This window comes from Papio anubis, chromosome 10 (genome assembly GCF_008728515.1).
Source record: "Papio anubis isolate 15944 chromosome 10, Panubis1.0, whole genome shotgun sequence".
Lineage (NCBI taxonomy): Eukaryota > Metazoa > Chordata > Mammalia > Primates > Cercopithecidae > Papio > Papio anubis.
The window spans coordinates 48,887,521-48,905,858 of NC_044985.1; the positions used below are offsets into that span (position 1 = coordinate 48,887,521).

Genomic DNA, 18,338 nt, shown 5'->3' on the forward strand with positions numbered 1-18,338 from the left:
TTGCTCAGTACTGGTACACATGCACAGTGGTTTCAGGATTGTTAATCTATACTACCATTGGAAACAACTTTATCAACTAGAGTATTGTTCCTTTTACCTTCAGTTTTACAGACTCCACTCATTTCCAAAGTTAGTTAGGTTAGCATGTTATTACCCCACCACCTTCAGTGAGGTTGTTTCATATTTTGCAATACATTTATATATTTTTGTCACATACTCTATTTCTTCCTGGGATCCCCAAACTTCACAAAAGATTTCTTTTAATTTGTATACATTAAGATTCACTCTTTGTGTTATAAAGGTCTATGAGTTTTAACAAATGCATTATGTTTCATATTCACCATTATAGAATCTTAGAGAACAGGTTCTCACCCTAAAAAAAATCCCCTTTGCTTTACCTAGATAATTCCTCACCATGAACCCCTGGCAAGCACTATTTTCTTATCATCTCTATTGTTTTGTGTTTTCTAGAATGTCAGATAATTGAAATCATACAGTATGTAGCTTTTTCAGATTGGCTTTTTCTCACTTAGAAATATGCATTTAACATTCATTAATACCTGTTTGTATCTTGATAGCTCATTTCTTTTTAATTACTAAATAATATTTTATTGTATGGGCATAACAATTTATTTATCTATACAACTCTTGAAGGACATCTTGGTTGCTTCTGGTTTGGGGTCATTATGAATACAACTGCTATAAATATTCACATGCAGGTTTTTTGTGAAGACATACGTTTTCAAATTGGTCAGCTAAATACCTAGTAGTGCAGCTGTTGGATCATATGGTAAGACTATGTTTATTTTGTAAGAAACTGCCAAACTGTCTTCCAAGGCGGTTGTCTAGTTTTGCATTCCCATCCGCAATAAGCAAGAGTTCCTGTTCTTCTGCATCCTCATCAGACATTGGTATCGCCAGATACATTTTTCAGTTATCCTAACAGATGTACAGTGGTAACTCATTTTTGTTTTAGTTTGCAATATTTTCTAATGACAAATAATGTTGAGCGCCTTTTTACCTCCTTAATAGCCACCTGTACTATATACTCGTGTAGGGTATCTGTTCAGATCTTTTGCCAGTTTTAAATTGGGTCATTTGTTTTCTTATTGTTGAGTTTTAAGAGTTCTTTAGATATTCTGGACACTGGTTCATTGTTTTGTTTTGTTTTGTTTTGAGACAGGGTACAATTCTGTTGCCTAGGCTCTAGTGCAGTGGTCTGATCCTGGCTCACTGCAGCCTCGACCTCCCAGGCTCAAGTAATCCTTCTGCTTCAGCCTCCTGAGTAGCTGGTACCACAGGTACACTACACCATGCCTGGCTAATTTTTTTGTTTTTTGTAGAAACTCCCTATGCTTCCCAGGCCAGTCTCAAACTCTTGGGCTCAAATGATCTCCCCCCTCAGCTTCCCAAAGTGCTGAATTACAGGCATGAGCTACTGCACCTGGCCCCAGTCATTTTTTTTATATTAGATATGTGCTTTGCAAATATTGTCTCCCAGTTGGTGGTTTGTCTTTTCATTCTCTTAAGAATGTCTTTGTAGAACAGAGGCTTTTACTTTTTTTTTTTTTTTTTTTTTTGAGACGGAGTCTCGCTCTGCCGCCCAGGCTGGAGTGCAATGGCCGGATCTCAGCTCACTGCAAGCTCCGCCTCCCGGGTTCACGCCATTCTCCTGCCTCAGCCTCCCGAGTAGCTGGGACTACAGGCGCCCGCCACCGCACCCAGCTAGTTTTTTGTATTTTTTAGTAGAGACGGGGTTTCACCGTGTTAGCCAGGATGGTCTCGATCTCCTGACCTCGTGATCCGCCCGCCTCGGCCTCCCAAAGTGCTGGGATTACAGGCTTGAGCCACCGCGCCCGGCCCAGAGGCTTTTACTTTTAATAAAATACAAATCATTTATTTCTTTAATGGAATGTGCCACTTAAATACAAAATGATTTTGTATTTAAAACTCATCACCAATGGCCAGGCGCAGTGGCTCATGCCTATAATCCCAGCACTTCGGGAGGCCGAGGCAGGTGAATCATTTGAGATCAGGCTCCCACTGATTCTACATTATGGTGAGTTGTAGAATTATTTCATTATATATTACAATATACTAATAATAGAAATAAAGTACACAATAAATGTAACATGCTTGAATCATCCTGAAATCGTTCCCCACCACCACCCTTGGTCCGTGGAAAAATTGTCTTCCACAAAATAGTCCCTGGTGCCAAAAAGGCTGGGGACTGCTGATGTGAATTACTTAAGCCATAATAGGTATTCATTAAAGGGAATAGATTATTATGGTTTAATAGGAATAAAGTATGCATTAACCAAATTTATCCAAAATTTTATCTGGGCTTTTATGTTAATCATCATCATCATAAATAATAGTCAATAGGCAATAAATTCTTTTTTTTTTAAGAGAGAGAGTGTGTTATTTTGTTTTTATTTATTAAAAAAAATTTTTTTTGAGACAGGGTCTCACTTTGTCATCCAAGCTGGAGTGCAGTGGTGCCATCTCAGCTCACTGCTACCTCCATCTTTCACGTTTAAGAGATTATTTTGCCTCATCCTCCAAAGTAGCTGAGATTACAGGTGTGCACCACCAAACCCAGCTAATTTTTGTGTTTTGTAGGAGAGACAGGGTTTTGCCATGTTGGCCAGGCTGGTCTAGATCTCCTGGCCTCAAGTAATCCCCCTGCCTCTGCCTCGCAAAGTGCTGGGATTACAGGTGTGAGCCACCGCTCCCGGCCGTTTTTCAGAGACAGCCTGTCACCTAGGCTGGAGTGCAGTGGCGTGATCATAGCTCATAGTGGCTTGGAATTCCTGGGCTCAAGCAATCCTCCTACTTTAGCCCCCTGAGAATTTAGGACTACACGTGTGCATGACAATGCCTGGCTAGGTTTTTCTTTTCTTCTTCTTTTCTTTCTTTCTTTCTTTTTTTTTTTTTTTGTAGAGGTAGGGTCTTGCTTTGTTGCTTAGTCTGGTACATACAATAAATTCTTACAATTGGCTATGTGCTAGTTCAAATACTTTATGTGTATTGTGTAATAATCATCACAACTGTTAAAGGGACAGAATATTACTCTCTCCATTTTATCGATGAGTAACTAAGGTACAGAGTGCTTAGGGCACTTTTCCAAGGTCAAAGAGCTTACAAATGGTGGAGTTAGGATTTGAACCCAGGTATACATGAACTGTAGAACCTATGCTCTTACCCACTACATTCACATAATAAAGGTTAGGAAAACTGCCAAGAAAAAAATATTCCCCAAAGCTCTATTTATATGACTTGTATATATTTTCATTAACTCTCTTAGATTTTTATGGCTACACCAGTTTCCATTTTTAAAGGATGACTCAAAATATATTTAAGTTCCATGTCCTAAGAGTCACTTAGTATTGCTATCTCTCGGCTCTTAAAAAATTCCCTATTTTGATTTAAAATTAACTTACAATACTCTTAGGAAAATATTTAAGGTTTAGAGACTAACAGCATGACTAAGATATTACAACATCTCTTATTGTAAAATGTGGCCTAAAATAACTATTCATTATGTCTACTCAAACTTGGACATGCCTTTGGCACACATGCACCCTTGGCTTCTTCATATGCAGAAATTCATGCTCTTTCAAGAATACTAAATATTTCAAAGCACTTCCCCAAGTGTGCTTGCACCCTGAAGACCACATTATAGTCTGGATCTTTTCCAGTCACAACAAAACTCATCCCATTGATACATATGTACACCAATAAAAAGGGACCCATCTTGTGTTCCTTCCTGTGTTTCGTAACAGCTCTGATGGATGCACAGCAAAGACAGACTCTGGGCCTTCACACATTGGAGCATCAGTTTAAGAGCATCTTAACTGTGAAATTCTGGGGAAAAGTCTTCACAAAGGGGCGACTTTTAATGGCTGTGAGTTTGGACCAGTGGCAATCCAGTAAGGCAGACAAGGCACTTCCTAGGTGGGCAGCACCACTCTTTATCATATACATGGTAAGGCTACACATATAACCATGTAGATGTTTTCCTACTTACTTTTTTTTTTCGCAAACAGTTCTGTATCTTAAAAACTATATTACGTTTCTTACCCTGCATCTGAGCCATTTCCACAGAGTAAAGGGTCTTTTTGTCCATCCAAAACATAAAAGTGACCTGTTAACACAAAACCAAAAACATTTTATTTCATATTAATCCTATTCATATTAGGAATACATCAGAGTTTGACTATCTCAGACTAAAGGTGGCTGTACACCCACAGTCTCAACTATTTATACTTGAAAACTCATTCAGCAACACTAAGGTTAATATAATGTGGCAATACTTCTTACTGTCATCTCCAATGTAATCCTTCCAGTTAAATGTGCTCATTGTTACATTAACAAATGTTCTATTTGAATCCATTGTGCCATTAAAGTAGGAAGTGGTGTTGGTTTCAAAAGCAGAATCGCTTGGGGGCCACTGCAAACATTTATTCCTCAGGTTGCCCATGAACAGCTGCAGCCCAATGAGAGCAAACACGCTCAGACAGAACACAGTCAGGATCATGACGTCAGAAAGCTTCTTCACCGACTGGATCAGGGCCCCCACAATGGTCTTTAAACCTGAAGAGAGAGAACTACAGGTCACCTGAGGAAGAGTGCCAGAAGCCATGATTTCTCAATAGTCACACACATTCTCTTTCCCCCATAAATGGTTGCTTGACTATTTAGACACCGAAGCTGTATGGATAGCCTGATGATTTGGGAAATAGATGAACAGCAGATTTTATGCATGAACAGTGTGCTTGCTGGAAATTCAATATGAAGGTTTAAATATCTAGTCAGAAAGTTTTGTTTGTGTGGTTTTACATGCTCAACAAACGTACAAAAAAACTTGGACTTATTTTTCATTTCAGATTTTGTGTTTCATGAAGCTATTTTCCACCAATCCATTCTTTACTCTAGCTTCCAAGCAGTAGTAATTTAGAGGAGAAAAGAATTTTAAGATAACGTAAGTCTCATGCCATATGCATGCTCTTCAATAATAATCTTTTCTCCTTTGTAAAAGGAGATCCATTTTTGAACTACATCTGCAGTGAATGGTAAAATTCAAATCAGTTAGTAAAGCCATGGTAGTGAAAAAGAGAGAGAGAGAGAGCAAGAGGCCAAAATTAGCATTTTTTTGAAGACATCTCATGCAATTTTCTGTTAAACTCAAAGGCTGACTTTATAAATAAGATGTAATTTATAAAATTTTAGGAGCTAAACTGACACCAAAACATCAATTGGCATTATTGAATGAGATGAACCATAATAATAAGCAACAAGGCTAATGCTATAAGTCATTATAAATTGATTTCAAATTTAATAATTAAAGTCAGCCTCGGTGTTTAACCTAGCTCTCACCTGGAATGACTGAAATTGTTTTCAATGCTCGGAGAACTCTGAATGTTCTCAACGCTGAGACATTGCCCAGGTCCACAAACTCTGTCACATATCTGTAATAGGGGAGTTCACACACAAACACAATAACACACAAGAAAAGTTGGAGATATAAGGGGCCTACTACCTTACACCAGCTTCTTCTTACCTGGAATTACAGAAATAGTTTTCAGAGCTCTCAAGACTCTGAAAGTTCGAAGGGCTGAAACATTGCCTAGGCTTACAAATTCTGTTACATACCTGCAGAATTAAATCAGAGTTACTGATAGTTTTGGCAAATTTTATACTAAATAAGGACTTAATGCTGGGTTTGGAACATAGAGCCCTGTGAGTTTAACAAATGGAGTTGTTACAGGCCTCAGGGTGCCATATGCTGAAAGTTGCTTTTAAGAAACAAAATTGTGTTGCTTTATTTCAATGTAATTTTCACTAATACACATTTGTTTGCAAAACTAATCAAAGTATAGTTGTTGCTATTAAATTGTAGTCAATGAATAACTTCATTTTTATGAAGAGAAAGACTATATGACATGAAGATAATCCTATTTATTGATCATTTGCTGGATATATTTACATTGCAATATGTATTCTAATATGTATTCTTAAAATACAAATCCATATAATTAACTTGACTAACAAGAAAGCTCTACATTTAATATATAACACAACAACCTTGTTTGTGCTATGACTATTTTCATTCCTTTGCATTTATCAAATTTTCAAAATTACTCACGCCATCACAATGACACTGAAATCCAGCCAGTTCCATGGATCACGAAGAAACGTAAAATCTTCTAAGCAAAACCCTCTTGCCAAGATTTTTATAAGTGACTCAAAGGTATAGATTCCAGTGAATGTGTACCTAGGAAAAACATCCAAGCCAAAATTAATAATTTTGTTTGAACTGTTAAAATAAATGTTTTCAATCATAGCAAATCCTATCCTTTCATGGTTTTTCAATTCATTAATATATTGTTCCTTACTTCTATTTATCAAATAATCTATTCATTTAATTAGACTTACAAGTCTGAGCAAAGAGTTAAACTGAAGAGAAAATATATTCTCTAAGAATCTAATTGCGTTTAACTATTTGGGTTTTAGAATAATAGTTTCATGTATCTTATGGATAATCATCGAGTTTCACCTTCTAGTGCAGCAGTGTCTGATAGAAATGTAATGCAAGTCACAAATGTAATATTCAAATTCCTAGTAGCAAGTGAAAAGATGAGAAGAAGTAAGTAAACTTATTTTTTATACTGCATTTTATTTAAACCAATATATCTAAAATATGAAAATTCAACAATTAAGATTAGCCAAATTTCAAGGTACCATAGCCACATGTGGTTAGTGCCTTCCTCATTGGACAGTACAACTTTAGAGGCAACATAGCTTGGATTTAGTTACTTAAATAATAAAATATTTTATTTAAATTTCTTAATGAGTAGACTCATTTTGAGGGCTATTTTACATGTCTACTATAGAAAATATACTTCTTTTTTTAATTTGTAAGAATCATGCAGAGTTATAAACTGCCCCCCATTTATCTCTCTCCTTCCCTTCCTCCCTCCCACCCTGTGTGTGTGTGTGTGTGTGTGTGTGTGTGCACGCACATGAGTGTGTTGTATAGATATATGTATGTGTGTATGTGTATATATTATCACAAGAAATGTTTCGGTTCACCAGTATTCTATATGTGTGTGTTTGCGCAAATACCAAAATATACGGATAAACAAAATTCTTAAATCTAACCTTGCATCAGCTACTATCTCTATGCAATTGGGCTAAATCATTCAAACCTTGCTGAAATTCAATTTTCAGCCTCCAAAATGGTGGAAGACTTTTCTATTTGCTGTTTAATGTCATGTATTTCTGGCCCTCTTTTCTTTGAGTCTTGACAATATTGCTGTTTTCTATTTTTTCCCAAAAATAGTTGAGAGTACTTGTTTTTCAACATTGTGTTCTTTAAAAGCACAATTTAAGTTTATTTTTCACAGCACTTCACCCAAGCCACAAAGATTTGATTTACTCATATTAAATTCATTAGAGTTTCCAGCCTACCAGTATTTTATATATGAAAAACATTAGGGTCATTATTTTTGAAATGTTTTCTGTACAAATTTCTTTCATATGAAGGAACAAAGATATCAAGGATAATTTATGCAGATATCTCCAAGTCTAGTTTTCTTAAGTACATTCCCTTCCTTTTCTCTCCCAAAACTCAATTGATCTCATAAGTAATAATTGCTATCTTTACTTATCATGAAGTAGCTGACTATTAGGAAGAGAGATATTTTACAATAGCAAGCTTATATTTGCTGTGTTGTAGTTTGGATCATTGTGTAACACACATAATCACCATGATATTTCTGTTTGTAGAGATAGCTGGCCTTTTAAAGACCTAGAAACACTGCATATGTATATTCTGTTTATTATATTAGTGGTTAGTACCCTGTGGTTTATGCTGAGGCAATTCTTTGTTATCTATAGAGTTACTAGGAATAAGATTAAAGTCCCTACTTTTGTTCTTGATTTTGGAAAATTAAGAAAATATGTGGGTACATTTGGAATGTATGGGAAGTGTTCATGGCTGTCTATGGAAGAGAGTGCTAGAGCCTACTGAGACAGAGTTCTACACAGAATACGTATTCAAAAATGCTTATTAGTAACTAGGTTGCGCAGGTAAGTGGGAGTCAGGGGACCTTTGTCTTTCTTGGCTAAGCCCACACTAGGTTCATAATCAAGCCTTCAATTCTGCCTATGTCACAGGTTTTTGTTGCTGTAACTTTGGTGTCTTAGAACCTTGAAATTTGGCTAATTTTAATTGTTGAATTTTCATATTTTAGATATATTGATTTAAATAAAATTCAGTATAAATGAAATTAAATAAAATGGAGTCTATAGAAGTGCCTTGTCTTACATAACACTCCCCTCACTATATAATATGGTTCTCAAGTCATTTTGTGTACGCCATATCTTTGTACAGGGACTGTGTCAAATATCAGTGACTTCAGTTTTCATCTCAGAACTAAGTTATCTTCTCTTTCACTGAACCCAAGGTTTGGGGTAGTAACCACTACTACTTGGCTGTTTTCCTGCTGGCTTGCTTTCAAGCTACTGAAGATAATTGATCAGAAAACCTGTGCAAAGTTTTCCAGCTGAATGATGCAAATCAAAAACTTTCTAAAGCTAAGACTGCCTTCATAATGGGTATAATCATCTCTAAGTTATTACTGTTTCTTTAGAAAGAGATGTCTATAAATTCAATTGCCTTTTTTTTTTTTTTTAAACACAGTCTCACTCTGTCATCTAGGCTGGAGTGCAGTGGTTGGCTCACTGCAACCTCCACCTCCTGGGTTCAAGTGATTCTCCTGTCTCAGCCTCCTGAGTAACTGGGACTACAGGTGTGTGCCACCACGTCTGGCTCATTTTTTGTATTTTGAGTAGAGATAGGGTTTCACCATGTTGTCCAGGCTGGTCACAAACTCCAACTACCTTCTTCAACTATCCTTTAATAATGTTATACAAATAAATGAAATTGATACATGTTTAAATGCTTCAATAATTTCTGCTGTGAAAACCACCTACAGAATAGTCTTACATAGGACTGTCCATTTTGTTAATTCCAAAATCATGTATAGCAAATAAGAGTTCTAAGTTAAATGGTCTTCCTCAATATAAGGGCTGGATTCTCTATTACAATAATTCTTAGGGAGCATTTTCAAGCTACTTGTTTTTAAAAAATAGCATGTTAAATTACTGATAAATAATGGTTTAGAGTGGTACAGTAAATCCTCAGAGAAATCTATAAAAACAGAACTAAAAGCAGCAGTATTTGTTACACTATTTTGTCTCTGTACATTGCTTTTAAAAATATAACAATAAAAAGAACATATATTTTTACTTAACCAGTCAGATACCTGAATATTGTATTATACTATATATAAATAGCCTATATAATCCAACCACTTTGTTTCACTAGAAAGTATGTTTCTTTGATGCAAATAACCTTATCTGTGACTGAAAAATAAGAAAATGAAATAATGTTACGATGCAGAAATTGTATTAGTTCATGCACAATTTTTCCCAGCATACTGATGTTTTGAAACAATGAAGGGCATTTTTTTTCTCACACTTAAATGGAAAATCCTTTGCAATAATAATAATAAAAAGATCTTGATACTAATACAGAAAATCCACAGAATCGTTTTCTTTTAGTGTAGCAAGGGCCTGGTTTAACATCCTGAACAATTAATGTGCTTAGACCTTTCTCCATGTATGAAAATACAGAATGAAGCATTTTATTTTGATGAAATCATACAAATATCCCCAGTCTCTATTTCAAGGGAGAAAGGATGAGGCTCAGGATCTGAGACCGCAAAGAACTCAATGGCTCTGATTTTAGGTACAAACATCAGATGAGACTCAACTGGGCAAGTGTCTTTTCATTGGGATTATTATTGTTTCTATGTTGTATTCTAGTTACAAAGTTCCATAAGTTTTAGTCTCCCCCAATCATGTTTCCCTAAGCCCTGTTATTTTATGAGCACAGTTTTATGGAAGACATTTTCTTTCTTTTACAGAACACATCTAAGCTGTTTCAGCACACATGTTGTGTATAAATAACTTACATATCTAAATATAGTTTAGACATCTTAGATGTATAATTAAGACATCTACTTAATTTAGAGCTAAAAACCTAAATCTATTCTACTCTATTCGAATATAACAATAATAACTACATACTAGAATAAAATAATTTAATTTATCAAATTACTCAAATGATCATAGTATTTTATCTCAAATGATTAACAATGATTGAGACTTAATTTTAGGCTAGATGATTGATTTAGTTTACCAGAAAGTGTATACTAATTTATAACCTCTCTTTAACAGATATTGTCATGAGTTTGTTGGAAAAATACTTACCTCAAAGAAGAATAACTCCCCCAAAGAACTTCCCTTATCTTCTTTCATATTATGAAAATAACTTTTTCTTAGACAGAAATGGAAACCATAAATCAGACTATACCCACAAGGAGACTGCTAGAGAATTTGAGTGTGCATTTCTCATTCCAATAAGTTATTCCTACTTACTCTACATTCTTTGTCCAGTCAGGAGGGTTACTCAAGGTCATAAATACGCAGTTGGTCAAAATAGTGCACATGATAAGCATGCTGAATAAAGTAGATTATAGTTAAGGAATAAATGTTAGTAGATTACCATGGCCATTTATAAATGATCCAAAACACACAAAAAAGTTTATCGATGCAAAAACTGTGAAATTAATATTACTTATTTGTTTTAAAACAATTATAAAATAATAAGACACTTCAAAGCCTGTGATATGTCCTTGGTGCACTCTCTTTTTCATTTTATATAACATACTCGCAAAACTGAATTTAATAGAAAAATGATCTCTGTTTGAAGTAAATGCAAATTATTTTGCATTCCAATCAGTTGTGTGAAATTGCCCTGAAAGAATAACTCATCATCCCTTAGTGAGTTTATAGTATGCCATAAGTGTAAAAGATGTACTTCAGATACATTCATCACCATTGACTTATAAAACGTTAACGAATGCAATGTAAAAATTGTGAGAATGTAGAGCCCAGTATAATCAAAGATTACATTGATTGAGAATTCTACCATAAATAGTAGGTTTGTAGTGATGTAACTTACTCCTTTACGGTTTATAGCACAAAAGAGGGAGATCCAATTTTGTCCTGATAAGGTAATGTTATTTTCTAGCTTTTTGTTTATACTTTAGATTGTGGGGGAACCCAGCAGAGCACCTGGCTATACTCCTGTGTCTAGTTCACATTATACCTAAACAGACAGCACTATTCTGATGCCCTTCTGAGAATTAGCTGTAGTACGTTCTCTTGGTTTCTAAGTCCCGACTTCCCTGTAAGAAAGTTTATGATTATTTTGAGATAAATCTTTTATTTTAGAATATAAATACTTTCCAACATCAAGCCATAGAATGAGAGAATTCATACCTCAAAATGTCTCTAGGTGAATCAGTCTTTAAGTTTATATAGAAGCCTGCTTTGAATCTGCCTGTACAAAATGCCCATTCTTGAACACTGCCTCAGAAAATCACCATTCTATTTTATCGTCACTTGAGAATTTTCTTGAAATCCACACCTATTCTGCCCTTTTACATATACTTTTTGACTAACATTGTAAATAGTTTTAAGTTCGACTTTTTGATATATATTCTCAACCAGGTACATGAGCACATAGTATGAGTTTAATAAATATTTACTGAAAAAAAAGAAGGGAATAAGATGGAAGGGAAAAAGGAAGAATGAAGGAAGGGGAGAAGGAAGGAAGGACTGAAAGAAGGATAAATCCAGGTGCTGAAGATATAGAAACAATGAAGGCATAAAGTTTGAACACTTTGTAATACAAATAGTAGTACTAACCATAATCTAATCTTTAGCAATGGTTATACATGATCTCATTGAAGCTGATAAAGGTGTAAGGAGATTTGCTCTTTTTCCTACTATATAATATATTTCATTTACACATTCACTGTCATGGTTGGTTACACATTTTCTTCTGTAATGCTGTAGTCATTCTATAATACTCTTGTTATAAATAGTGGAAAACCAGTGCAAACAAATGAATTAAACTAACAATGTTACCATTAATCTCAAAGAAATTTTACAAATACTCAAAAATATAAATGCCATTTTCTTTAAAATCAACTATTAGAAATAGCATTTAGGCAATTCACATTAAAAGGATATGAATGTACCAAAATCTTGATAGCAATTTTCCTAACAGGGTTTAGTGGAGTTAAAATATACAAGGCAGAAGTGGCACTGAATCGGAAAATTGCCTTTCCTTTATTCATTACTATAAAAGTCTGAAAAAGAAAATACGAGAAAGAAATTACTAAATTAGACATGGACTTAAAGAGCTTACATACATGAAGAACTTTTTACAAAATAGAATTTGTTTGTTCAAACTTGTTTGTTTAAACCAGTTGATATATCATAACTGCAAACATGTTAGATGTTTAAATTAACATATAGTTACAAATAAGGATACTATTTACTATTATCTAATCTGTCTCTAAGATTCCAACTTGCTGATACTAACTGACAATTCTACACAAATTTTTTTACGGAATTGTAATGTAGCTTTACAGATTCCAATTCTATTTAAAGCTTACCATCTGTCTTCAGCTTTGGTAAGTTTTCAGATTACTCTGTACACATTGCTACTAAAATAATCTTTTATAAATATTTTAATTACATCAAATCTTTTAACTTCAAAGTTTATGATGGCTTCTGATTGTCCCTGTAGATTTAAAATGTTCAAACAGGTTGAATAACCTGGTTTTGCTGACTATAGATGTGTGAGAAGTGATCAACTTCTCAGCTAATACTGAGGAGGGAAGGATGCATTGAAATTTAGTCTGAAATGCACCATTTCAAAGGGCATTCCACAATTAAAATTCTATGATCTGAGAGCTACAATCATGCACTTAGCACTAGCTGTGCTACAAGTGATTACCTACCATGTTCCTATAGAATCATCTTTTACTTTTTTCCACTAGAGTCATCTTTGCTATGGCCAATTCAATTCAGTTGTCAACCTCACTCACAACCAATCAAACTCTCCCTATGGCTCTGAATATGAATGTCATAGACTCCTAGAAGAAGGTGGCAACTAAAAGGTCATTTAATGCAAACTCCCTTCATTTCAGGTAAATGTCTCCATAACACACCTTACAATATACTTCCACCTACAACGGCCCCCTATTATGTCAGAGGTTCTTAATCCTGCCTGAATATTAGGCTGTCCTGTAGAGATTTTAAAATTGCCAATTGAATGAAAATTTCTGAGAGATGGGCGCAGACTTGGGTATTTTAAAAAATTTCCTGAGGCGATTCTAACATGCAATCAAGGTTGAAAATCCCTTCTCTCTGGGAATTTTCTCAGCTATCAATCACCTCCTTAATCATCTCTTTCCAAATAAATCACACTACCTCCTGATCACTCCCTAATTGTTTCTCTTTACCAGTAAGTCTTAGTATATTAATTTGCAGTCTTTTACATGTTGCTTGTAATTATACTCAAGTAGCAATTTACACATACTGTTCATTCCAGTGAGAACTAGGTTAGAAATTGTTATAAACCATTGAGCATAAAGAGCTTGTAATCTACTTTTTCTCCATTTTTTCACAGTATTTAATAGCCTGGTTTGCAAATAAACACTTGTTTTAATAAAATGTGGGTTTACCTTAAAGGTACTATTTACCTTTAAGACCTCTATTCTGTATATCCATTGACTTAATAATATGTTTCTGTCCTTTAACTAGGAGCTATATGCCATACATTTATGTTCACTGACAACGTGCTTTGTTTAAATAGGTAGACAAAAATATTTATATTGTCAGTATAAAGGGGAGGGAAAACAATTTCTCTGTTCATTGCTCTTTTGTATTTAAGACCATGGTGCCAACCATTACTTAACTAACCATTTTCCAGAAACTGAACAGTTTTTCTGTTCATTATCCCTTTGTATTTAAGACCTTTGAGCCAACCATTATTCAACTAACCATTTTTTTTCAGAAACTATACAGTTTCTCTGTTCATTGCCCTTTTGTATTTAAGACCATAGAGCCAACCATTATTTAACTAACAATATTCCAGAAAATGCACTCTATAAATGTGAATAGTTTTATGAAGCGGGCAAGCAAACTATTCTTTACCAGCAGCAGGATTGTGTGTAAGGGACGGTGGACCTTGGAAAGACTGTTGCTGAAACACAGAAGCATTAAAGGGTTGCCTTGGAGTCACAAGATTAGATTATTTAATATTACAAGTTGAACAGTCAAGATCCATTTAGGCTTTCAACAACAGCAGTAACTTGAAAAAGCTCACCATAATTTAAGGTGCAGGCACTCATGCTCTTTTGAAACAATTTCCCTGAAAAAGCAATTTCTGCTTGCAACATTAGGAGAGGGTTTCATTTTGAACTATCTCCAAAAACAGAGTGAACAGCAATAAATTATCCCTTTAAACATGGAACCCTTTGCTCCTCCTGCAAGATTAGCCTTTGTAGTACTAGCGGAATTAAAGCTGACATGCTAAGAGCATCTTCGTTGAATGTATAAGTTCTAAAACAGAGCAGGCCTTAAGACTACAATCCCAGTTTACTTCTCGGGAACAATACCTGACACAAAGAGAACCCTGAGTTCTAAGAAATGCAGAGTAAAATACTAATGTCCTGTATAGTGAAAGAATTGCAAGAAAAAGTTTGAAATGATGGGGCTCTGATGTTATGAAGAGATATACCTAAACTGAAAATTACTTGAGAAAATGACAGATGAATAGGGGAGGGATAAATTGTAGCAATTCTAAAGGTATGTTTCCAAGTAATGATAAGTAATGATGTGACTTAAAAAATTAATACTTCTTATTGCTACTGACATCATACTGATCATCATTGCTACAGCTGGAAGTATGTTAAAGCAGCTATTTTGTACTCTGGAATGTTACTTTCTGCTTTTTCCCAGGTAAACGCATATCTTGTAAGTTTACTAAAAGTTTTACTACTTTGTGGCAAGAATAAGATTTACATCTCAATGATTAGGACCACATCAATCAGATACCTCAAAAACTGATGCAACCAATTTTTTAATATTCTCTTTTATTTTATTATATTAATAAGCATAGTATATCATTTCACTTAGTGGTTAAGAGCTCTGGCTCTGGAGACGAATGCCTGGGCTCAGATCCTGGATTCACCACTTAAGGAGTGTGGTCTTGGGCAAGTTACTTCACCTCTCTGTGCTTCACTTCCTCATTTACAAACTGAAGCTAACAATAGGACCTGCCTCACTGGTTCACTAAATAGTAAATGAGTTAAAGCACTCAGCAGTGTTTGACACAGTATGAGCACAAGAAAGGTTAGTTATGATTATCACTGTCACTGTTATTAATAGTACCCTGGTCAAATTCAGTGCCATTAAAATACATTGTGATGTTACTCATTTAATTAAATTAGGTATTCAAAATGCATCACTAATTAATGGTGGCAAAGAGTTACATAATGCTTTAAAGTTTTTAAATGCCTTTTACCTGTATTTTTCCATATAATTAACACAGCTTCATAACATATTTTTAAATTCTAAAACCTCTTCTATTAGCTTCTTCCATTACTCCTTCTATGCTAAGAATGACAAATTACTTCCTTGTTTAATAGCACCTCAATCTTCATCTTTATGGATACTTCATAAACGAAAGCAGTGCAGCCAACAGTAAAGACTGTCTAGATGTCTCGCAAGATGGTTCACAGCCACATTGAATAAATTAGGGTCTAAGTCTGGCTCTCAGCTACGGAGGCAATAAAATTGACTTTGTCAACAACAGAGGACAATTCTGTTTTTTAGTGGCAGACTCACGTTAACCAAACTTGAAAACCTGGTATATAAAATAAGAATGCCAACCTATTTATTTATTTAGACAGGACCTTGATCTGTCACCCAGGCTAGAGTGCAGTGGCACAATCATAGCTCACTGCAGCCTCGAACTCCTGACCTCAAGCAATCCTCCTGCCTTGGCCTCTCAAAGCCCTAGGATTACAGGTGTGGGCCATCATGCCTGGCCTCCAATCTATTTATTTACAATGAGATACATTACTTTCATATGGACTGAGATAATTGTAGGGATGTAGCCAGCACGTTCTTTTCTTCAAGCAGATTTAGGGGAAAACAAATTGGCATCAGAAGGTTTCTTGCTGAGTGTGGAACCCAAGACAGCTGACCTAATCGAATGATGTGGAATGTTTAAGAGCATGTGTTAGGTAGTTCAGTGTAGCCCCTGCACAATGAGGTGGCCTGGCCTTTGGGAAGAAAATGCTTTCAGTGCTGCTACTAAAGTTCTGTCTCCCTTGGAAAATACTAACGCTTGCCTCTATTGTTCTCCTTTCGTTTCCCCCTTAATCCTACCAGGCTGATTGATTCACTTTTTTAAGGACACTTCCTTTCTTTAAGTAGCAAATATTTTTAATCATAGCAGAGTGAATCATGCCTCCTCTCTTAAAGATATCTTTACAAATATATCCTTCAGAGCAACAGTTTTCACCGGATAATATTTTTTTTCCAATTTCTTGCGGGCGGTGGGGGGGTGACTTATTGTAATAATCATAACTAAATTTCAAATTTTTCTTTATCAATTCTATAGTAAATTGTTGAAATAAGTTATTTTTAGAAGTACATGAATGTGTTAAATGTCGCCTTTTATGAAACTAGCTATAAAAAGGGTAAAAGAAGAATCTGTTTAACTATTTACATGTACTTTTATGGCTTTAAATAAAACATTAAAGCTTGCTATTCAAAGTGTGGCCATGTAACAGCCTGATGGTTGGTAAGAAATTCAGGATCTCTGGCCCTGCTCCAGACCTATGGATTCAGAATCTGCAAATTAAAAGATCTTGAGGTAATCTGTATGGATGTGCAAGTTTGAGAAGTACTTACTTAGAACAACAGGACTAATTCCATGTCTGAATGGTTGTCATTTCCTTTAGCCATCACTGATTTTATAAAGTTAAATTATAAACTTTCAAAAGGATGTGCTTTGACTAATAAAGGTGTTCAATATCTTCCATAATCTATGTCATCAACTCATGGTGATATTAATTTATCTTTAGTTTCTACATTGAACTAGTTGTATGCTTATAAGTGTAAAATATAAATCGTGGTTATAAAATGCCTTAATATCCAATTAGAAAGAATGGAGTGTACCACCTATTTTTTATATTTTCTATAAGATACCACCCAGCTAGTTTAACTAAAGAAACCAAATAATTCTGATACAGTTATGCATTTATTTTAGCATTAGGAAAGCACAGTCATAACTATTAATTTAAACCATGTATAGATGGAGAAAATTTGAAAGTTCTTTTTTTTAGTCTTCCAATTTTGACATTTTTTTCTTCAGGGTGATGTTTTAACAGTATAGGTGATCCAGAATCTAGCATGCCACAAACTATATAAGGTTAAGAGAAGATACTAATCATATTCTAGGTGACTGGGGAGAAAAAGGAATCTCTGAGTGAACATGCTTCTTCACGTATTATCTGCCTATAGGAGGGTGCTAAGCAGAAGATTATTTATTGTCCTCTGGAATACAAATTATTGTGAAGGTACATCAAGTCAATCATGAACTAAAAAATAATTAAGTACAACATACGCTCATAATTCTTTTCTGCATCGGTATTGTTCTGTAGACCATCCTGTGCTTGAACATATCAGCCATAACAGATATTTCACCTTGCTGATATCAATTTTAATTTTGACTATCTGAATTACTGTGAAATTATAGAAATCATTCATCTATTCATATTTCCTCACTGTAACCAACTCTTGACTTCATTTCTTATAAATGTTTGTTTTATTATATTGTACTAAAAATAAGTGACAGTGAAGAGTGTTACAAAATCTTTAACAGAAGAAAAATTATGATGCTGTATATAAGGCCCAGAAAAATATATTACAGTTAAGAGTTTAATTACAGATTTATTGAAAAGTCTAAAACCAATACTCACTTTCTTATTGATATAGTAGGGGTCCAGATCCTCCAGGGGCTCTGACACCATCTCTGGAGGAATGTCTCCATAAATAAATGGAAGGTTCTTTCCAGCTTCCAAGTCACTATTTGGCTTTGGTTTGTTCTCATCATCATTATCTTGTTCCTTTTTGGGTTTCTTGGCTTTCTCTTCTGCAGCACGTTTTTCGATAGCAGCAAGAGATTCTCTAGTAAAAAGGCGGAAGCTTTCAGGTCCCGGGGGTACCAACAGTGCCTGTGCCATCTTTTCATCCTGCACATTTAATTATGTGTAGCTTCTTGCATATGAATTGCCTGCAATAAAAGAAAAATTGCCCGAGAGTTAGGAAAGCAA

The 18,338-nt window shown here is 34.9% G+C and overlaps 1 protein-coding gene across 7 annotated transcripts in view; it reads right to left on the bottom strand.

The window, feature by feature from the left end:
- SCN3A (sodium voltage-gated channel alpha subunit 3) overlaps window positions 1-18,338 on the bottom strand; it is a 116,149-nt gene that overhangs the window by 68,364 nt on the left and 29,447 nt on the right. For 5 of the 7 annotated variants that reach the window (XM_021923683.2, XM_021923687.2, XM_021923686.2 and 2 more), the window contains 7 exons: window positions 17,985-18,298; window positions 12,172-12,290; window positions 10,510-10,599; window positions 6,149-6,277; window positions 5,380-5,471; window positions 4,324-4,596; window positions 4,084-4,147 (listed from right to left, as the gene is read on the bottom strand). In XM_021923683.2, coding sequence (XP_021779375.1) covers window positions 4,084-4,147; window positions 4,324-4,596; window positions 5,380-5,471; window positions 6,149-6,277; window positions 10,510-10,599; window positions 12,172-12,290; window positions 17,985-18,248 — 1,031 coding nt within the window. In that variant the 5' untranslated portion in view covers window positions 18,249-18,298. Of the gene's footprint in view, window positions 1-4,083; window positions 4,148-4,323; window positions 4,597-5,379; window positions 5,472-5,563; window positions 5,656-6,148; window positions 6,278-10,509; window positions 10,600-12,171; window positions 12,291-17,984; window positions 18,299-18,338 lie in introns of all 7 variants that reach the window. The other 2 variants (XM_021923689.2, XM_021923684.2) reach the window with 1 other exon arrangement.